The following is a 20,121-nucleotide window of genomic DNA, read 5'->3' on the forward strand; positions in this document are numbered from 1 at the left end:
TCCAAGCACCTTTGACCCTTTGCTGACATCACACTTCGGGTCTGGATATGTGACATGGACTTTGGGTTATTTCAACTTGATAAGGATCAGAGGACTGATCGAAAGCTTGTTAGTAAGCGCTTTATTTTGTGTATGGATATAATGTGTACAGTATATACAGGTTCGTTGTACATGTACCTAATGTCACCCCCCAAACACACGAAGTACAATTAACATGACTTAACATCTCACCCTAAGCACTGCTACCCTTTTCAGTAGCATACACGTTACTCTCCAAGCAGAGGTTAGGCTCCTGCTGTTTTAAAACATTTTTTAGTCCTTTTTATTGGGCTTTCTATTTTGTACTCTTTGTTGATGTCTCATGGCCACAGGCAATTAGCATATGCCATGAGACATAAAAAAAGAGTACAAAATAGAAAGCCCGATAAAAACGCCTAAAAAAACCTCAAAACAAACAGAGCCTAACCTCTGCTTGGAGAGTATACATACATGTCAGGTGAATGACAAAAATTAAAATTCAAACTCCCAAACTCTTGGTCCAGAGGCAGGCTAACTAACCACTGTACCATTCTCTATTCCAACTTAAGTCATACAACACTGCAATAAAGGCTTTGACTTGACTGCAATTATCCACAAATCTTTGCTGATCTTTTATTACACCAAGGACGTTATACAACTGTATGGTAAGTTCATGCACCTGAGTTCTTGTGTCATCCCTAAAAACCTTCAGCCTGGTTGTTGCAATGTCAGTCTCTTCCTTGATAATCTGGATCACCCCAAATATGGTCAGGTGGGCGTGAACAGTGATGTTGAAGTGACCTGGGTGGTTCTTCATCTTGTCAAAGGTCACCAATCGTAGCTCAAGGTCAATGTATCTGTGAAAAATGTACCAAACTGTTATTATCAAGCAAAAGATAAATTTTATGGGTCTTAGCGGCAAATGTGCAGATGTTGATGTCGACACACTAGTGCACCAAATCCGTAGGTGTTTTTGGCACCCTTTTAGACAGATAAGCCGTGAGGCTCGGTGGGCGTCACTCCACTGTCATGGGGGGCAGGCGCATGGCGAGTATCGAACTCGGGACCTACTGATTCTGATCCCAATGCTCTAGCCATTGTGCCACACAGACACACAGGTATGATCAAGATTACCACCCCAAAAGCTATGTAAAACTTATGGATCTTTCTTAATTGATTTGAAAATAGAAACATCTACTATACAGTGTTGTCAATGATATTTTACAGCAATACAAGGTACGCTTTTAGTTTTTGCAAACATATTTTCCCCACAAGCTGTACTGAAATAGCAGAAACATTTACTTTGGGTTCTTTTCCCTGTAAGGTCCTTTCCAGTGCCCCATCTTACAGCAGGCCAGAGGGCAGCTGTCCAGCGTCTCCCTGGTGATGACCAATCGGGGGAGGTCATCCTCTTCCTCTTCTTCATCATCTTCTAGATCGGAGTCCCTGATTGGTCAAAACATTCCAGATCAGTTCATTATGAAGTCTGACTAATATCCCGCCATACCTTTAATTCTCACCAATGCTGGCAGAAAGGATTGTAATTTGTACTTGAATTTTTTGACAGACATGCCATGCCAAAAAGTGTCTGTCAAACATTTTCAAGTAAAAGGTGACAAAAAAACTTACTGACAATACATTTTCTCAACAAAACTTCAAGAAATATACTTTGATACAGCATACGGTCGTCCTTGGTTGGTCTCCCATCCAAGAACTGACCAGACTGCACGTATATAGTTACGTTGTATCTTGATAGATTTAAGAAGTTCTTAACTGACCTGACATATCTAATTCCTCTAGAGAACTCGAGGTAGTCGATGGTTTCGTCCCCATCCTTGTCCAACAGTTTACAGAGTAGATGCAGCTCCAACGCTGTGCAGGGGGCACCCAGGTCTGTCATACCTGGTCATGGAAAACAACAGAAGAAAAGTGAATCTGTGTTACAAGTGGTATCTTTTATGTCGTAAATCTTATTTGTTGTTTCTTGGATTTCCCTACCCTATTTTTTCCGATTTCAAACACCTCGACAAAATTTCACTGCCTCTCCTTTCTCAAATTAACTATGGGCCTCAAATTCCAGTAGATGCCTATTTTCGATGGTACATTTATCATTTTTCTTCAGACTTTCTACTTTGCTAACAGGGACCCCCTAAATGTTGAAATGTTGTTATTTCTGTTGTGCAACTTGAGTAAACCCCTCGATGTCTAGAGTTTTTTTTTTTCGACCGACCGACCGACCGTTTTTTTCCTGAGAAAATCCTAGAAACAACAAATAAAATTGGTGTGGCCTAACCGACATTCAATAATAATTACATTCAGAAGACATGATCTGCAATAGATTGTTAATGCATGAATTGCTCATTGGCCAGTAAACAAAACAGAAAAACACCATGCAACACACCACAGTGAAGAAGTGATAAAAAGAAATTGTGTACAGATATTCAGAATAAAACAAAAGCCATAAAAAGTGTTACAATTCTTTTACCTGATTTGAATTCCTCATAGGACACCACCCCATCTCCGTTGGTGTCAAATTTGCGGAAGAGGTCGATGGAGCGCCCATAGTTTGTTCGCAACCACCTGTCCATACGGTCCACATAAGCCTCGTACAGTTGGTCATTGGCCTTGTAGTCACTGCATTCTTTCTCAAGCTTCTCCTGTTAATGCATGCAATATTTTACATTAAATTAAATCAATTCAAAAAGATACATACTTGTAGTTAAAGGAGAGATGTTTTACCAACTCTTCTACCTTTGTGAAAAATTTACAAGAAAATACTTGAAGTCAGCTTCCATAACTTTAACAATATCTTTACATTAAATTAAATTGAATCAAATAAAAAAGATACATGTTGTATATATTTGTAGTTAGAGGAGTGATGTTTTACCCACTCCTCTACCTTTGTGAAAAATTTACAAGAAAACACTTGATGTCAGCTTCCATAACTTTTCAGAACCAAATGTCTTTGCTCTTTTTCTTCAAAAACATCCCTATCTGCCCCTTACCCACCTCCAACCTCTCAAATGGCATACTAGTCCAAGTTTTCTTTTTAGGACAAAAGCATTGTGATTATACTAAGTGTGTAAAGTGGTCAGGTCATTAATAGTAACACACCTGGGCTTTCTCTGCTTTGGTGAGCTTCTTCTTCACCACTTTCTTCTTTTTCTTCTTCTTGCCATCAGTGGCTCCAGGGTCTACCAGAGTCTCTGGGTCTTCAGTACCCTCAGCTGCGGACCCTGTCCCTGAAGTGGGACGGGCCGACTTCCTGCAAAAAATTACACAACATATGCATGAAGGTTATTCCATTTGTAACAGTAAAGGGGGGCCTAGCCGCAGTTGGCGATGGTTGTATTGTATGTATGAGCCAATGCTCTTCAATACAACCGTCGCCAACAAGGGCTTGAAAGGGGGCTCAAAATATATGGTTTATAGTTTGATATAATCTAAATTGTACAGCTTGAGAAAGTCACGATGTCAGAAACATGTCTGTATATCATAATTCTGATCAGTCGACTTTTCCTTATTTCAAAGGGAAATGGCACAAAGCTGAGCAAAATATATAGAATCTTGTCAGCACCCCCTTCTTCATAATCACGAAAACTACAAAGGACTTTATTATACTTTTGGATTATTGCCATACAAAGTATCTAGTAACGTTACCATGCTACTTAAGATCACTCAGTCCATGTCATAGATGGGTGCCCCAAAGCCCTTTTCCGTAGAGCGTAATCGGCGGTTTTAATTCTACGTACTCCGTAGCGGGACCGCTCGAATTCAACGTAGAGCGTAATCGGTGCATTTTGCGTCGAGCGATATTGGCCCCTTTAATTTAACGTATTACGTAGAAGCTAACCGGATTTTACCGTAAAACGTAATTCATATTAATTTTTCGTCAAGCGTAATCAAAGTTTCATTAAACTTAACTAGTCTACTGGCAAATTTTACCCGCGAAAATGCTGGAAATTGCGTTTCAAAGGGTCCAGATTTCAAAATTTCGCCGGACATTCCTTGCTATGGCTCAACACTTCGGCACTGGACATGGTGAAAATATGTTGCGGGAGCGTCGTCCCCCTAACTAGTAGAAATCTTTTTACCGACCTTAGCTTAGTTAACAAGCAAAATGTGCCCCTTAAATGCAGGAAATGGCATTTCAGAGGGTCGATATTTCAATTTTTCTCCGGCGCCGGGCGGCCCTTGCGACGGCTTGCGACGGCTTGGGCCTAGCCTTCGGCGCTCACGACTCTCCGGCGCTCGTCGCCCTCAAAGACGTTTCTCTGACAGAAATGTCATTACATTGAGCATATGGTCTGCCAGCAAAATTTGTCCCTCAAAATGCAGGAAATGGTGTTTCAGAGGGTAAAAATTTCCAAATTTTCCCGTACCTACCTTGCCTCAGTTCGACTGTTCGTGCTTCCGGCACTCGAAATCTGAAAATGATGTTTGGGGGCGTTGCCCAGCTTAAAGCTAAAACCATGTGAATTTCTAATTGGATGCTATTTAACTTAGCTTAGTCTGTGAGCAAAATTTGCCCTTCAAAATGCTTAAAATGGCATTTCAGGGGGTCAAGATTTCACAATATTCCCGGGGGAGCATGCCCCCGGACGCCCTAGGATTGTCGCGCCTCCGCTTTCGGTGCTACAAGTGCTGAAAATTACGTCACATAAGAAATTTGCTGTCGCCGCCTTTGGCCAGCAAGACGTCTTTAGAAGTTAAGTTTTAATCTTATTGATGGAATTATCAGTTTTGTTTAGATCTCATCTTCACATGTTCTGCCGTCGGCGGAGTTCAGCCAAAAGACAATAAATATTTGCATAATGCATTATGAAATTTCGTAATTTAGCATAGAGTGTAATGAAGCGTCCATAATTTAGCGTATTACGTAGCCGGCCCTCCCGAATTTAGCGTAGAGCGTTCATTACCCTTGGGGGCCCTCATAGATTATTACGACAAAGAAAAGACTTGAATTATTGAAGGTGTTTAAGTAACTTTAGCTGTTTAATTATTCAGCGCACGGTACTATCATCCATAAAACATGTCACATTGTTGTTTTGACATTTGGAGAGTCACTTCAGTGATTTAACGTTACAATAACATGTCACTGTGCACGCATTTGTCTGCCTAGGCATTAACTGCGCAGCAATACAGCCAACAAGTTACCATACAATGTAGAGAAACAAGGAATACTACTGTTTTGCTCATACACACCCGGTATAACGTTATGTACGTTACTAAGTCTAAGCTATGCTACGTAATATTTGGACAATACAAAAAGTAGATTTTCCTGCCATTTCTTTACATAGTAAGCTAAGTCTACCCTTTAGCATTGAATATCAAGGCTCAGTGAGAGAAGTTACAACATCAGTGCATCATAGTTTTCATACAAACATGTCTACAAACTGTGATCTTCCGACATGTACCTCCATGCTTCCTAGGGAAACACGCCCACATCTGGCTTATCAGTGTCTTGTGTGCCTGACTGCACAGTGGGGTGTCTGATGACAGTTGCACGAGAGTTTTTGAAAAACGTAATATTTGCAAGATTTCTTGCAGTTTTGAAGGGAATGTAACCTCAGCTTATTGATACCCTACAAAATAGACTAAGTGCATGATTATATCCTATTATTCTGAAGTGAAAAAAAAACTAGTGTTTGAAAAGAAGAAGATCTTCCCCTGTAGCCAGCTGGAGTGTGATAAACTCATTAGCCCACCCCCTAGGGTGCCTACTGGAGGCCTGGAAGTTGTTACTTACAGCCAAGAGGGTCTAACTTGGGAGGTCACAAAGATAATTACGTAGCATACCTTAACGTTAGTACAAGCCATAGCCCTGGTGATCGATGATCCCAACACTATCAACAAGTGATTAGAAGAATTTGCCACGAATAACAACACAATACGTTACTTTTTCTTCTTCTTGCCGCTCTTCTTTTTCTTGCCAGGCATCTCTATACCTCTCAGCTGCGCATCGCAGGTAAAAAATGACGATCTAACATCTACTAGACAACAACACAGCTAACTTCCTACTACAGACCGCCCGCCATCTTGTCTTGTGTTGCTAAGTAGCGACGCCAAAGGTCATGTGACCCAAACACCTGTCGCCTAGGCGAGCAATGGTTGAACACCGCGTACAAATATTTATCTTTGGAGGTCTGACTGAGTTCAAGAAACACTGTTTTGTCAGTCTTTTTGCAAAGTTCTGAATCAAAGGAAAACATGGAAAAGGGCGTTGACACTGGACTTTTGATGATTGTTTTCCGGCAAATTTGCTTACTTTGCAATAACGCCAGAATCGTGTTGACTTTTAGCAAGGAGGTTATAACGTCCTTGATTTTAGTAACGGTTACTTGTCTTTGACCATTTTAAACGCTCTAGTACTACAGGTCAACTACAATACATCGTGCTACATAAATAACTGTGTTAGCTTTAAATACAAAGACTTTCAATCTTGTGTTTTGTCAATCTAAAGCCACACTTTGTCACAATAACTGGAACAATGTGTATTATCATGCAAGTTCACTTACTCCAAGTCCGATCCCAACTCTGTCTGCAAACGGGACGACTCAACAATGTCAATCTCTCCAACCCCCTCATAAGAGGCCATATTCACAGGAAAATTCGGGACAACGTTTTAAAAATGTCGAACTACTACGATGGTGACAGACCCCCTAGTCACTGTATTTCTGGCACATAGCATACTGTTTTCTTGTGTTCTGGCGGCCATGCATATTCGTGAAGTATTTGGTGTGTAAAAGGTATTTTGAAAACAAACACCCACGAAGAGAGTACAGCGAAGTAGGTAAATATCCGCAAAACACACCACTGAGCCTCTACACAAGAATTGTAGCACTGAACTCTGATGTTTGACCGATGTAGGTGTACCGATTTATATAACGAGAAGAAGCCGAATGTACGCAGTAGAATACGATACTTGAGTAGTGTAGATTAATTGTATCATTATATCATGTTGTATCATTTGTTGTGACCTGTACTAAACCCAATGGGTATGAATGTACAATAAAGGTCTTCATTCATTTATATTCACCAGCTAGCTCGGTTGAAATCTATTAACATCAAGTACATAACGTTATAGTCATACTGATTGTTAGCTAAATGCACATAGCGGCAGAAGTCCACAAGGCCCTGTCAATGCTTTGCACTACATACACTGATACAGTCCACCAAAATGCATATGGAAGAAAAGTTTCAAGTTTTGCCTTTATTAGAATAATTATTATGACTAGCGGTACTGTATTCGTACTCAATGACACTTGAGCTAAGGATGGGCAATGTATAACATTGACTGACTCTACTTTATGCAGGATTGAAATTCTAGCACAATTTCTAAGGTGAATTAAGTTTAGTACGCCTCTCTAGTACAGTATTGCACTTTTTTCAACGATTCGTTAAAAAAGATGCAATACAGTACCAGAGAGATGTGATCCATACTGTCAGTTTGGAGATTTGTTTTATAGCCAAGCCTTCCACAGTGTTATATGTGACACCCGCAGTCCCAAATGACCTAGTATGTACCCACTCAGTTTAATAGCTGGATCCGTGGAGGTAGACAGAAAGTGACCTACAGGGCACACGCGATCGAACACGTGAGAATTCTAGAGTCAAAAGTTCAGTGACTAGTCGGTCAAACAAGGAGATACGGGCATATAGACACAACCTCCTTGGGTCGACAGATAGACGTTTGGTGACGCATTTTTCATCACAAGGAGGAGGAGAAGTTAATTTCATCGATGTGCTTGCAAAAGGCAGTTGACAAAGACCGATACCATAGAATTGCATTGTGCATATTGAATCAGTGATTGTTAGCTAACTTCACTGTGCACGTGATCCGTAATGGAAGAAAAGGTAAATAACGGCCATGGTTTTAAAGTTTTGATTTTGATTTTTTAAGCGGTACTGTACACGTGCGTACTCAATATGAGATTGTACAGTAACAGACCAACTTGTTAAACTTGCATATTACACTATGTCAATACGCCATTTATGTTCACATTTCTATACTATATATGTATGTAGTTAAAGAACTTAGACAAGTATCATTGTATTAACTGACTTGTTACTGTTGCCTTACAATTGTACCATGTACAAATGTTGTGCAATAAAGTTCATTCATTCATTATGACAGTTAAGCTGGATAGGCAATGTATAACTGTGACTGATTTTACTGCTACTACAGCCCATATGATTCGAGTTCTGAGGGCTTTTTTTTTTGCATTAGGCCACAGCAAGTAAATTTAATGGATGACATCCTCTGCAGACTGCAAAAATAGTGCGAAAAAAAACAAGATTGGTGAAAAAAACAAGATGGCTACATTTTCAAAAATAGGCACCATAAAGTTGTTGTGAATGTGTTAACAAGAATTAAGGAGACAAAACATGGTATCAGAGCCAACAAGGCATTCATTCCTGTATTTAAGACATGTACTGGTGTGGTAAAAGTGACACTAGTGTGGTAGACTGGCATCACCAGCAAAGTTGGTAACCACACTCATGGCTTCCATACTGGTGTCAATTTTACAACTATCCCATAAGTTTCATTTCTACAACTACACTCCTGGGTACGTCGCAAGTGTCACTTTTACAAATACAATTATTAGGCTACAACACAACATATTTGCTCATTTTGGTACTTTATCGTCATGTTGACCACCCCTGCAGAAGAAAAGAATTCTTGTTTTTTTTCTGAAATTAGGCGAAAATTAATGCGCGCGCTGATGTCATCCATAAAATTTACTTGCTGTGGCCTTAGGCCATGTTGATTTGATTATATGGATGACATCCTCTGGGAATCCAAAAAGTGATGCAAGAGTGCGAATAAAAAAAGTTGCCTTCATTATGAAATCAAAGTGGCCAGGAAGGTCGAACAAATGACTGAACACATAGAATATAGTATATAAATTTATATACCAAACAATAGATTCTTCATTTTTGTTCTTTCACATCTTCTTTGACCTTGTAATGTTCTATGACATTAGTATAAGTTTTCCAATATTTGTTTTTGTAATATTTATTTTTGTAAGGATCCACTGCATATATTTGCTTATGTTGAAGCTTCTGTGTACGATTTAGAGCATGGTTGACAACTTTTTTTTCATTTTGGAAACGGCAGAAAATTGATGTCATCCATATTATATGATTATATTATATCCGGATTATATAATCAAATCAACATGGCCTTATACAAGTGAGCGCCATTCACCGCAGTATGCACTGGCCTACTTGTACATACTATTTCTGTTCTAAAAATGACTTAACCTCTAAAGTGCACTTCAATTGAGCTTTCACTAGCTAGAAGACGTCCAAAATCACATTTCTACTGAAATGACAAAACCCACTAACCGTTATAATCGTGAGTCATTTCATCAGACACTGCCCCTCCCAAAAATTTCAACCCCTAATGGTCCCCTATAATGTATATTGAAACATTAGGCAGATGTATATCTTTTTAATGTTTGTGCCTATGGGCATGAATTTACAAATGGAAATATATATATCATATGATACTTCATTACTAGGCCAGATTCATAAAAAAAACTCATGTAAAATTAATGGACCATCTTTATAAATCATACCATTCGTATTTAATATCGATAGAATTTTAGAGACACGTTACAACCCATAGGTGACGCTAATCAAACAAACAAAGCAAAAAAAAACATTTAGATATTATAGACACGCATAAGGTACGTGCCAGTGGTCCTGTTTTAAAATACAAGTCAGTGTCACATGTCTGAAACTTCCTGGCTGTTTAGTTAAGTTCCGAACAGTACTAGTGTAGTATCAGGTTTGTATCAAGCTAAGTTTTACTAAAATTGCCACATATAGCAAACAGTCGATTGCTCTTTACAGTGCTGGCAATGGCAACATTGAATAACCAGCCCTCTTTTTATATTTTCCACCGTGTTATTAATATTTAGAATAAAGCATATCAGAATAAAGAAAGATACGAATATATCAGAATACGGGTTGATAGGAATCATACCAGCAATAACATCAATAATCTACTGCGAATCATACATCGGGGAAACGGAACGTCCATTAAAAACCCGGTTCTTAGAACACAGACGTCGCAGCTCAACATCCTCAGAGGTATCACAGCACATACACATCGAATCCCCCGGCCACTCTGTGTCTCTGGACAAAGTTCGCATCTTAGACACTGAACAGGATTGGTTCGTGAGGGGCGTCAAGGAAGCTATCTACATTAGGGCACACCAACCTTCGTTGAACCGTGATGGTGGCAGGTTTCGCCTTCCCGCCATTTATGATTCGCTGCTACCTGACGTCATCCGACGACTTCCGGATTAGTCAGCGAATCATTTCATCTGAAGAAGGTCGAAGTGCTCGACCGAAAATTTATGGTGAGTCCCTTCTTTGTGTTGGAACAAAGTTTAAACTTTTGCAATATGGAATTTACCAACACAGATGAGCTTTCATTCGGATAATAATCTACTGTAGTATAACAATAGCAAACATTACCAACAACAAGAAATTAATGTTCTGATTAAGGCTAATATCACATTTCCAAACCAGGGCCCGCCCGGTCTGTTTGTGGGAACGAATAGAAATATATACGTAAAATATACACACATAATGTCCACGACTATTCGTCTTGTTATGTGCAGTTTGGTATCTTTTGTCACATACTTAACGTTCCCGAAAGTTTGGAAATGTGACGTATCTGTATCTATATAGCCGGTATAACCGCCGTTCGGCGTAACACACCAGCTAATAAGCCTAAGACGTAAGCCTCACTTTCCTCAAACTTAACTCTTTGGATTTGATCTCGCCGCTCCATCAGTCGCAGTTTCGCCGGTACCAGCACTGGGTTCTGAATGTTCTGCTCTCCCTTCTTCAATGATTGTATCACAGGTAGCAACGTTTTCTGACGTCCCAGGTATGATATTAACGTTTTCTAACGTTCCAGGTATGGTTGCAACGTTTTCTGACCTTCCATCATGAATGGTAGCAACGTTTGCTGACGTTCCAGGTATGACAGTAACGTGTTCTGATGTTCCACGTATGGCAGTTACGTTTTCCGACGGTAGGACAGTAGCGTTTGCTGACGTTCCACGTATGGCAGTTACGTTTTCCGACGGTAGGACAGTAGCGTTTTCTGACGTAACGTGTTCTGACGCCGAGGGCATGCAGGTAATATCTGCGTCATCTGGTTTACCGGTACAGTCTGCCATTTCATAAGCAGTCTGCATTATAGAGTCCACAAAAGCGACCGTTTCCGGGCCAGTCTTATAGAGCAATGTTTTATTGGTAATGTTCTTTGTTGTGGGTAGATTGACTTCGGCTGTAGCAGCGTAGAAAGTACAGGCTCTCATGTTGTCGTTTTCACCATTCTCGTTTTGAAAATCTTGTCCTGAATCAGTTTCAGTCCTAGTGTCATCTTTTATTTCACAGTAGGTGTGCCCGGCTGCATCGTACACTTCGTCTTCGTTAATTTGGTTGTACCAACTGTCGTTTGTTTGACAGGCGTCCCGCGTGCTCGATCCTTGGGCCGTTGTTTCTGAGGAACCGCCCTGATACAGTTGATTACTTTGAATTGTAGATGCAGGAAAGTTTGCTATGTTTCTCAGCGGATTCTTATTACTTTGACGTCTTTTGATGTAGCAAAACAAAGAAATTGCAAAAGCGCCCATTGCAGCAGCTGAAACTGTCAACACAAGGCCCAATGTTACCTGAAACAGGTAAAAAGTATTAGACATTTTTGTAGTTTCTCCTCTGGTAGGAGTTGTATACGTATGTGTGACAGAAAAGGGAGATATTCCTGCAATAATGTTCACAGTACTATCCAGTGTTCGTGAGATCGGTTTGGTTACATTCATCAATGAAGGTACGGAGGTTGTATTTTCCGGTGTACCTATGATATGGTCGAGATCCTCTGATACGTCCACGAATACAGTGTTCGCTTCTACAGTCGAGACGGTTTCATTGACAGCAATGCCCCCCGCAAAGCACACACTATCGTCTGTTTGCTGTACTTTATTGGACACGTTAAAGAACGAAACGTCCCGATGGTGATGGAAAATGACATGGCAGGACACAGGAGATGTATGAGGATGTCCTCCGCCGTTGTCACTATTTGTAGCTTCACTTGCAGATTCCTCAATTTCTGGAACAATCATTTCCTTTTCCATAGTAGGCACCACTAAGGCGAATGTACCTTTTCTATTCAATTCAGGACCTTGTATACCGATTGCAATTGGTCGTAAGCTTTTCACTCGTAGTTCACGACCGGGTGCACCTTTGAAGGCCAAGTTTAGGCCACCTGATGAGTGCCATGCTTCCGAACATCGGGTCGGGTGCAAAGAATCTCCACTGTCCGTGGCTATGACGACAAAAGGAGAGTGCGCTGTGAAATGTCCGGGTCTGTCTCTCTGCGAGAACGGTTTACACCGAGACTCAGAGTGTGGTGTGGTTGGGACGTTTGACAGCTTGCCACGCCAAGTGATGGTGAATTTTTCATCGCTAGCATCATAAGAGATATCTAGAACGATGCCGACCATCTCAACTCGCATCCACTGCCTTAAGCTTGTTTGGTCTTCACAGTTTTGAAACACAACGTCCCATGTCATGGTATGGTCCACGTGTAGCCCGTAAGCCATACCGAATACGACTCTGTTCAAGTTCGGTAGAGCTAAGAGCGCTTCTCTGCTCAGACATGTCACGCCGTTCCCACTTAGATCCAGAAACTGAAGTTGCCGCAAAGGCTCAAACGCATCGCGTGGGATCATCTGGATTCTATTTGCCCGTAGGATCAATGTGTTTAGTCTAACCAAACCAGTAAACCAGTCACTTTGCACATGTTGCAACGCGTTGCTCTCTAGGTCTAGTGAATGCAGGTTGTTCTGATTTTCAAAACACGAGGGCTCCAGACTAGAAATGTGGTTGTGAGACAAGGAAAGCTTTTGTAGCAACCTGCCAACCGGCAAATGCGAAACGGCGTACCAGTTTTTAGGAACGTATTTCAACATATTGTGATCTAGATTCAAGTTTCGTAAAGCAGCGAAATCACTAAATGCAGACTTGTCTATCTTCTGTATCTTTGCGTTGACAAGAAAAAGACTTGTTAGGGTCTTAGCGTGGAGCATAGCTAGTTTTTCCGAAGATAATGTCCCAAACCACTGAATGTGAAGATCTCTTAGCACGAGCAATTTCACCCGCGGAAAGCACTTCCCTGTTGGCATGTCTACACGATTATTGTGGCATGTGATACACAGCTTTTCATCGTCATAAATATTGGGAAATTGGTGCCCGTTGGTTTGACTTAGTAGTTTGTCGGCGGACACGCACGAAGTCCGCAGTGTTTTCCTTTCGCACGTCGGATAACACGACTCGGGCGCAGAGAGACCACGCATGGCTGGTAGAGCGAGAATGATCAGAAGTCGAATAACTATCTTATGCTGAAAATTCGACTGCATTTTGGACCAGAACGGCTTGTTACAGATGCTTGGTGGTTGTATTTGTCCCGTTCCCGTCACTGGTGCTGACCCTTTGTAGCTGTCGTCTTGTTAAGGAGACCTGGCTGTACGTGTCTCACAGTTTAAATATTAGCTGGGAACTGAACCAATAAAAAGGTAAAATTGAAAGACGTACTTATTTCTTTTGCAAGTAGTTCAGACTTCCGTTTTGTAGAAAATACCGTAAAATCTAAAGAATTTAATTGTCACTTTTACAGTTGTCGACCTCTTGGGTGATCTTCAGCTTACAAAGCGTAGTGGTGCGCTTGTGAAGATGTTCTTCTAGCTGTCGGTATGTCAAGGAAATAATCATTGATAATCTAGCGAAAAACCCCTCTTGAAACATATTTTGTTACTCCTCTCATAGCAGGAAAAAATACGTCCAAACGCAAGATCTCACGTTTAAAACAACCAGTGTCACTGACGAAGGATAGTGGATTCTATCCGAAACGTCTGACCGTTTCCAAAACCATATCCAGTTGCTTGAGTAACTACTTTTTGGTGTATCTTGTTACCTGGATGTCTAACCTACATCGACGTAACCAGGTCATTTTACCTGACTTCCTGGCGTTGACATGAATCAGTTCGAGGCCGTTGAATGTTCCGAAGCGATGCCTGGACGCGGCGGGCGAACCTTGCTCGGCTGCCCGCAGGATTTTTAGGCGTTGTCGCTACTGTAGGTCGATCTGACCAATAACACAGTCTGCAAACGACGAAAACTAGCAACTTCGCTCCAGCTCCAAGTCTATTGTCCAGTCTATATATATATTTTAGGAGGCGGCTTACTCTTTTAGAACATACACACGTAGTGAGGAAATATAACTTTACAATAAACTGTAATGATCTGACCCAAAAGGAAGCAAAGCAATGTGTCACCAAGCTAGCTTCAAAACATCGAATTTATTCGAAACCACAGACTGATTTGGATGTACTGTAGATTAAAAGATTGAAACAACTGCTTTCAATCTGTATTTTCCTTTTCGGGATTAAATGCTCGGGAGATTGAACACCTGGAGGCCCGACTTAGGCTTAGGTCACATTTCCAAACCGGGGCCTGGCCGGGATGTTTTAAGAAACGAAAAATTAAAATGTATACCTAGAAATATACACAAATCATGCCCACGAATCTTATTTTGACATTTTGTGTATTTTGATGTCTTTTATGTCATTCCTTTCGCTCTCGAAAGCTGCCCGGCCGGGCCCCTTTTTTGAAATGTGACCTAAGCCTTAAAGGCGCACTCCCACAGCACTTGCGTCGAGCTTGTGTCACTGCGGGGTTCGTTCACTGCGTCACTGTTTTGTTATTTTCTCCAATTTTTAATGATTTAGATATTGCATAATACATCAAAGTATAACTTAGAAGACGACAAAACACACGAAAAGTAATTCTGTCTTTATCTCTGAAATTTGTTGAGTAGCTGACCGAGAAGTATGGTTACCGACCCAGCTAACTCGTCCGACATGTTACCTGTTTACGTTTGTCCAATTTCTAGCACTGCCGGCGGCAAACGTTGCACTGAGGATCTGGTGCCGTATGAAGTAAGATCAAAAGATCAGATTTAGCGCTTTGAGACCAGAGTTTCTATTTTCCTTTTGCGTCATAAGCTGATCGATAGATGAAAAGATTACCCGAGGTCCTTTGATTTGAAAGGCCTGTATCTCTAAACGGCTGACTTAGAAAAAAATCCAGGTAAGTCAGGTATCCCACCTGGTGACTTATACACCTGTGCACGCAGGTGCCATGTAATTTCTTCTTAAGGTTTCAAAAGACGAGAATAACTGTCCATGTGTGTTTAACTCTGTTTCTGAGGTGGTGCAAAATCAGTCTTAGGTTTTCAATAATGATATAACATCACATAAAACAGTTCTAGTTCTTCTGAAAAGGCATGAATTTATTTTTCTAACTCTCATCATTGCAACATAACGTTATAACCAATATACTACGACGCCTTGCAGACGAAAGACAAAGGCCCTAGTTTTTGTAGGCCGTAGCGGTAGTAGGTTGTCTAGGGCAGGATATTGGGAACATCTCCCTCTTTCCACCACATAAGGCCTCGTTGGTTTGATTATATTGCTGGGTAACAGGTTGTTTCGTAACAATGTCAGTTCGCAACCGTCAGTTCGCAACAAGGCAAGTCTTTTCGCAACAAGGTACAAGTCGTTTCGCATCATTTGAATGTTATTAATCTTGATAGCCTAATAGTATTAGAAATCGTATTCCTAACATAATTATACTCCTTTTGCGTAAAAACTTTACCGGGTGCGAAAGACAACCCCGGCGGCAGAGGAACATGGGGCCGCATGGACCTGACAGCCCGATGATTTTCATGCGCCGGGCGGTACAGTTTCATACGTGCACAGGTAGGAGTATAATTATGTTAGGAATACGTAAACGATTTCTAATACTATATATAAGGCTATCAAAATTAATAACATCCAAATGTTGCAAAACGACTTGTACCTTGTTGCGAAAAGACTTGCAATTTGTACATATTGCGAAACGACTTGCCTTGTTGCGAACTGACATTGTTGCGAAACAACCTGTAACCTATGGCTGACATCCTCTCGGAACTCCAAAACTGATGCGAGCGTGCGAATAAAAAAACGTTTGGCCAAAAATAGAAGTTGCCTTCATTATGAAATCTAAGTAGTCAGGAAGGTTGAACAAATCACTGAATGCAAGGAATATCCAAACAATAGATTCTTCATTTTAGCGCTTTAACATCTAATTCCTTGATCTTGGAATTGACATTGGCATTTTTTGATATAAGTATACTTTTCCCGATATTTTTGTGCAATCTATGGTATATAAATTTAGTTGCTCATTTTGCAACTGCTTTGTATGCGTATACGATATATACTGATATGGTTCAAATTTTTTTTTTAAGCGGCCGAAAATTGATGCGCGCGCATATGTCATTTCATTCATTCATTCATTCGTCCCATGTCATCCATATAATCAAATCAACATGGCCTTATCTCGAGCGATTGAACGGGAATGGCTCATTCTGGGCGTTTTCCTCAAATTTTCCTGCAACATTTTGTTTGCTTTCTGGTAGTGCACCCCTAAAAAGTATAACACTATACTAGAGAGGCGTGATGCTTACGAGAACTAGCACAATATGGATCTCCAAGCAGAGGTTAGGCTCCGGCTATTTTTTTAGTCGTTTTTTCTAGTAGGTTTTGACACAGCAAGATACAATACAAAATAGAAAGCTCGATAAAAGCGACAAAAAAACGTAAAAAATAAAACAAACAGCCGGAGCCTAACCTTTGCTCGGAGAGTAACAGATGACACTACGAAGCAGAAACACTGTCACAAAAATCGTATATATGTTTTGAAAAAGAGACATGTTTTTTATAAGGGGGCAAATTAAATCCACATATGTTTTGAAAATGGGGCCTTTTTTTTAAAGGGGGCAAATTAAATCCACATATGTTTTGAAAATGGGGCATGTTTTAAAAAAGGGGGCAAATTAAATCCACATATGTTTTGAAAATAGGACATGTTTTAAAAAAAAGAGGGGCAAATTAAATCCACATATGTTTTGAAAATGGGACATGTTTTTTTCTTATGGGTCATATCTTTTAAAACAATATGCATCTTAAAAATAACCAAAACGAGAATATGAGACGAAAAGAAAACATACCATTTTCATTTTGTACCGAGTATAAGTTTATCCCCCAATCCAGGAAACCCACCGGTTTGCAAAGTGGTGCTTTCAAAATGGTCTATCGTTTCCGATTTTCCCCCCATTTTGATAGTGGTGCTTTCCAGTTACGCCGATTTCAAACTGGTCGATTTCAAACTCCAAACGGAAATGACGTAAGACTACGAAGGACCATTGGGTCAAAACGTGTTTTTGCAAATGAGCTGTGTGCTCAGAGCAAAGGGGCTGCGTGCTCGGCGAAGGAGCTGTGTGCTCACAGCGAACGAGCTGTGTGCTCACAGCAAACGAGCTGTGTGTTCGGCGAACAAGTTGTGTGCCCACAGCGAAGGGACTTTGTGATCGGCGAACGATTTGTGTGCACCAAGCTGAAGTTGGTCGGCGATTGGTCCGACGTAACATAGTATCCCATTCAGACGTCCATTCGAAGAAACTAAAAATTCCTAATTTCCTTTAAAAGCTTAAATGGATATCAAGAACTGCTGGATATTGTCTTTTATCACCCAGAATATGTATATACAAGCATAAATAATAACAGAAAGTATCATATCAACGATTAAGCAGAAATAATAGGCCCAATCGGCGGCAAACTTCACTGATCTAAAACCGGCCGCCATACCTCTTGTAGAGCAATCTGCTATTTATCTAAACGTGGCCCGTGAATTTTTAAGACGAATTTAGATAGCGCATATTCTAACGTTTCCGAAACAAGTATCGAATGTTACGGGCCGGATTTAATTAATGAACTCGAGGGAATTAACTGATAGAAAATACCCGAGCAAAGGGGGACTAAAATCGGCTGCCATACGGCTAGTGTCTAAACGTTGCCCGTGAACTTTTAAGTGCAATTCAGATAGCTCATACCTGTCGTATTTGATACAAATATCTAATCTTACGGGCCGGATTTAATTAATTTAACTCAGTGCCGATTTCTTATAGACCAAACTGCTTCAACTCTAGTTCATCAATTAAATCTGGTCCGTAAGAATTGATACTTGTATTGAATACGCTGGGGTATACGCTATCTAAATTCGTCTTAAAAGTTCACGGGCCGTAAGGGGCAATTTACTTTACAAGCCGTATGGCAGCCGATTTCAGCACCCCTTTGCTTGGGTATTTCCTATTTCCTATAGCTATTAGTAAATTAGTTAATTTCCCCATAGTTCATTAATCAAATCCGGCCCGTAAGATTTTATACGTTTTTAATACGTTAAGATATGCGCTATCTAAATTCGCTTTTAGATATGCGCTATCTAAAAACCAGTCTGAAGTTGGCGGCCGATTGGGCCCATTATTTTTGCTTAATCGTTGATACAATACTTTCTGTTATTATCTTTATTCATATATATATATATACATATATTGGGTGGCAATAGACAATATCCAGAAGTTCTTGATATCTATTTAAGCTTATGAAGGAAATTAGAAATTTTTAGCTTCTTCGAATGGGCGTCTGAATGGGGTGCTAATTGCTATGTTATGTCTAATGACGAATCGGCGCCTGGATCGGCGGCTACCAATCGGCGACCATCTTCAGCCTGGTACACAAAGTCCCTTCGCTGTGAGCACACAGCTCCCTCGCCGAGCACGCAGCCCCTTTGCTGTGTGAACACAGCTCTTTCGTTGTGAGCACACAGCTCCTTCGCCGAGCATGCAGCCCCTTCGCCGTGAGCACACCGTGAGCTCCTTTGCTAAAACAGGTTGTGTCTCAATGGTCCTTCGTACTACGACCCAATGGTCCTTCGTAGACTTACGTCATTTCCGTTTGGAGTTTGAAATCAACCAGTTTGAAATCGGCGTAACTGGAAAGCACCACTATCAAAATGGGGGGTAAATCGGAAATGATAGGCCATTTTGAAAGCACCACTTTGCAAACCGGTGGGTTTCCTGGATTGGGGGATAAACGTATACTCGGTACAAAATGAAAATGGTATGTTTTTTTTTCGTCTCATATTCTCATTTTGGTTATTTTTAAGATGCATATTGTTTTAAAAGATATGACCCATAAGAAAAAACATGTCCCATTTTCAAAACATATGTGGATTTAATTTGCCCCTGTTTTTTAAAACATGTCCTATTTTCAAAACATATGTGGATTTAATTTGCCCCCTTTTTTTAAAACATGTCCCATTTTCAAAACATATGTGGATTTAATTTGCCCCCCTTTAAAAAAAAGGCCCCATTTTCAAAACATATGTGGATTTAATTTGCCCCCTTATAAAAAAACATGTCCTTTTTTCAAAACATATATACGATTTTTGTGACAGTGTTTCTGCTTCGTATGACACCACCCGCACTACCACTCAGGGTAGACCTGATTCGGAGCGAGCTGAGCTGGATCCGTGTAGGCTAGGCAGGTCGGAAGTGTTCACGCGGTGGCCGCACGTGAGAAAACTCGGGTCAAAAGTGCACTCGGTCAAACCTTCTATATAATGGCCAAACAAGGGGATACTGACTGTACTAGCATATTGTATTATCGATAAAATAACTTTGGGCCAACAAATTTAAGATATGATGACAACGCATTTCCATCAAAAGGAGGAGGAAAACTTTACTGATATCAAAATTGCATCAAATGTAACATATAGTTTCGGCGTTATACGTTTGTTGTACGCAAGGAGGTAATATATTCATAACCTCCTTGTTGTACGTTAACTTTTTTTTCGCATGTTCTTTCTCTATTCGCCTCACCCCCATACATCTGCTTGGAAATATGGTACTACAGAAAAATCCATAACGTTACCAATTCCAGACTATCCTTTATTATATCAGATCTTATCATCGTTCTGCATTGTGTATCCAGGTAACATGACCGAGCAGTCACCTATCGGCACCCCGAGGGCCTGCTGGTAAATTATTACCGAGGCCCGCTTCTTCCGCGCGCTTGGACCAGCTGGTTCTAACCTGTTCTGACCTGATTCTGGGCGATACCAATATACAGGGGATTTCAA

The 20,121-nt window shown here is 40.6% G+C and overlaps 1 protein-coding gene across 1 annotated transcript in view; it reads right to left on the minus strand.

The window, feature by feature from the left end:
* The window catches only part of LOC118418346 (dystonin-like), a 7,086-nt gene extending 1,076 nt beyond the window's left edge, over positions 1 to 6,010 (minus strand). Inside the window, exons 1-6 of the mRNA XM_035824225.1 lie at positions 5,918 to 6,010; positions 3,133 to 3,283; positions 2,504 to 2,675; positions 1,797 to 1,920; positions 1,321 to 1,464; positions 698 to 875 (exon numbers count right to left, since the gene is read on the minus strand). Coding sequence (XP_035680118.1) covers positions 698 to 875; positions 1,321 to 1,464; positions 1,797 to 1,920; positions 2,504 to 2,675; positions 3,133 to 3,283; positions 5,918 to 5,958 — 810 coding nt within the window. The 5' untranslated portion in view covers positions 5,959 to 6,010. The remainder of the gene's footprint in view (positions 1 to 697; positions 876 to 1,320; positions 1,465 to 1,796; positions 1,921 to 2,503; positions 2,676 to 3,132; positions 3,284 to 5,917) is intronic.
* Positions 6,011 to 20,121: the final 14,111 nt, after the last annotated feature.

Source organism: Branchiostoma floridae, chromosome 6, assembly GCF_000003815.2.
Source record: "Branchiostoma floridae strain S238N-H82 chromosome 6, Bfl_VNyyK, whole genome shotgun sequence".
NCBI classification, from domain to species: Eukaryota; Metazoa; Chordata; class Leptocardii; order Amphioxiformes; family Branchiostomatidae; genus Branchiostoma; species Branchiostoma floridae.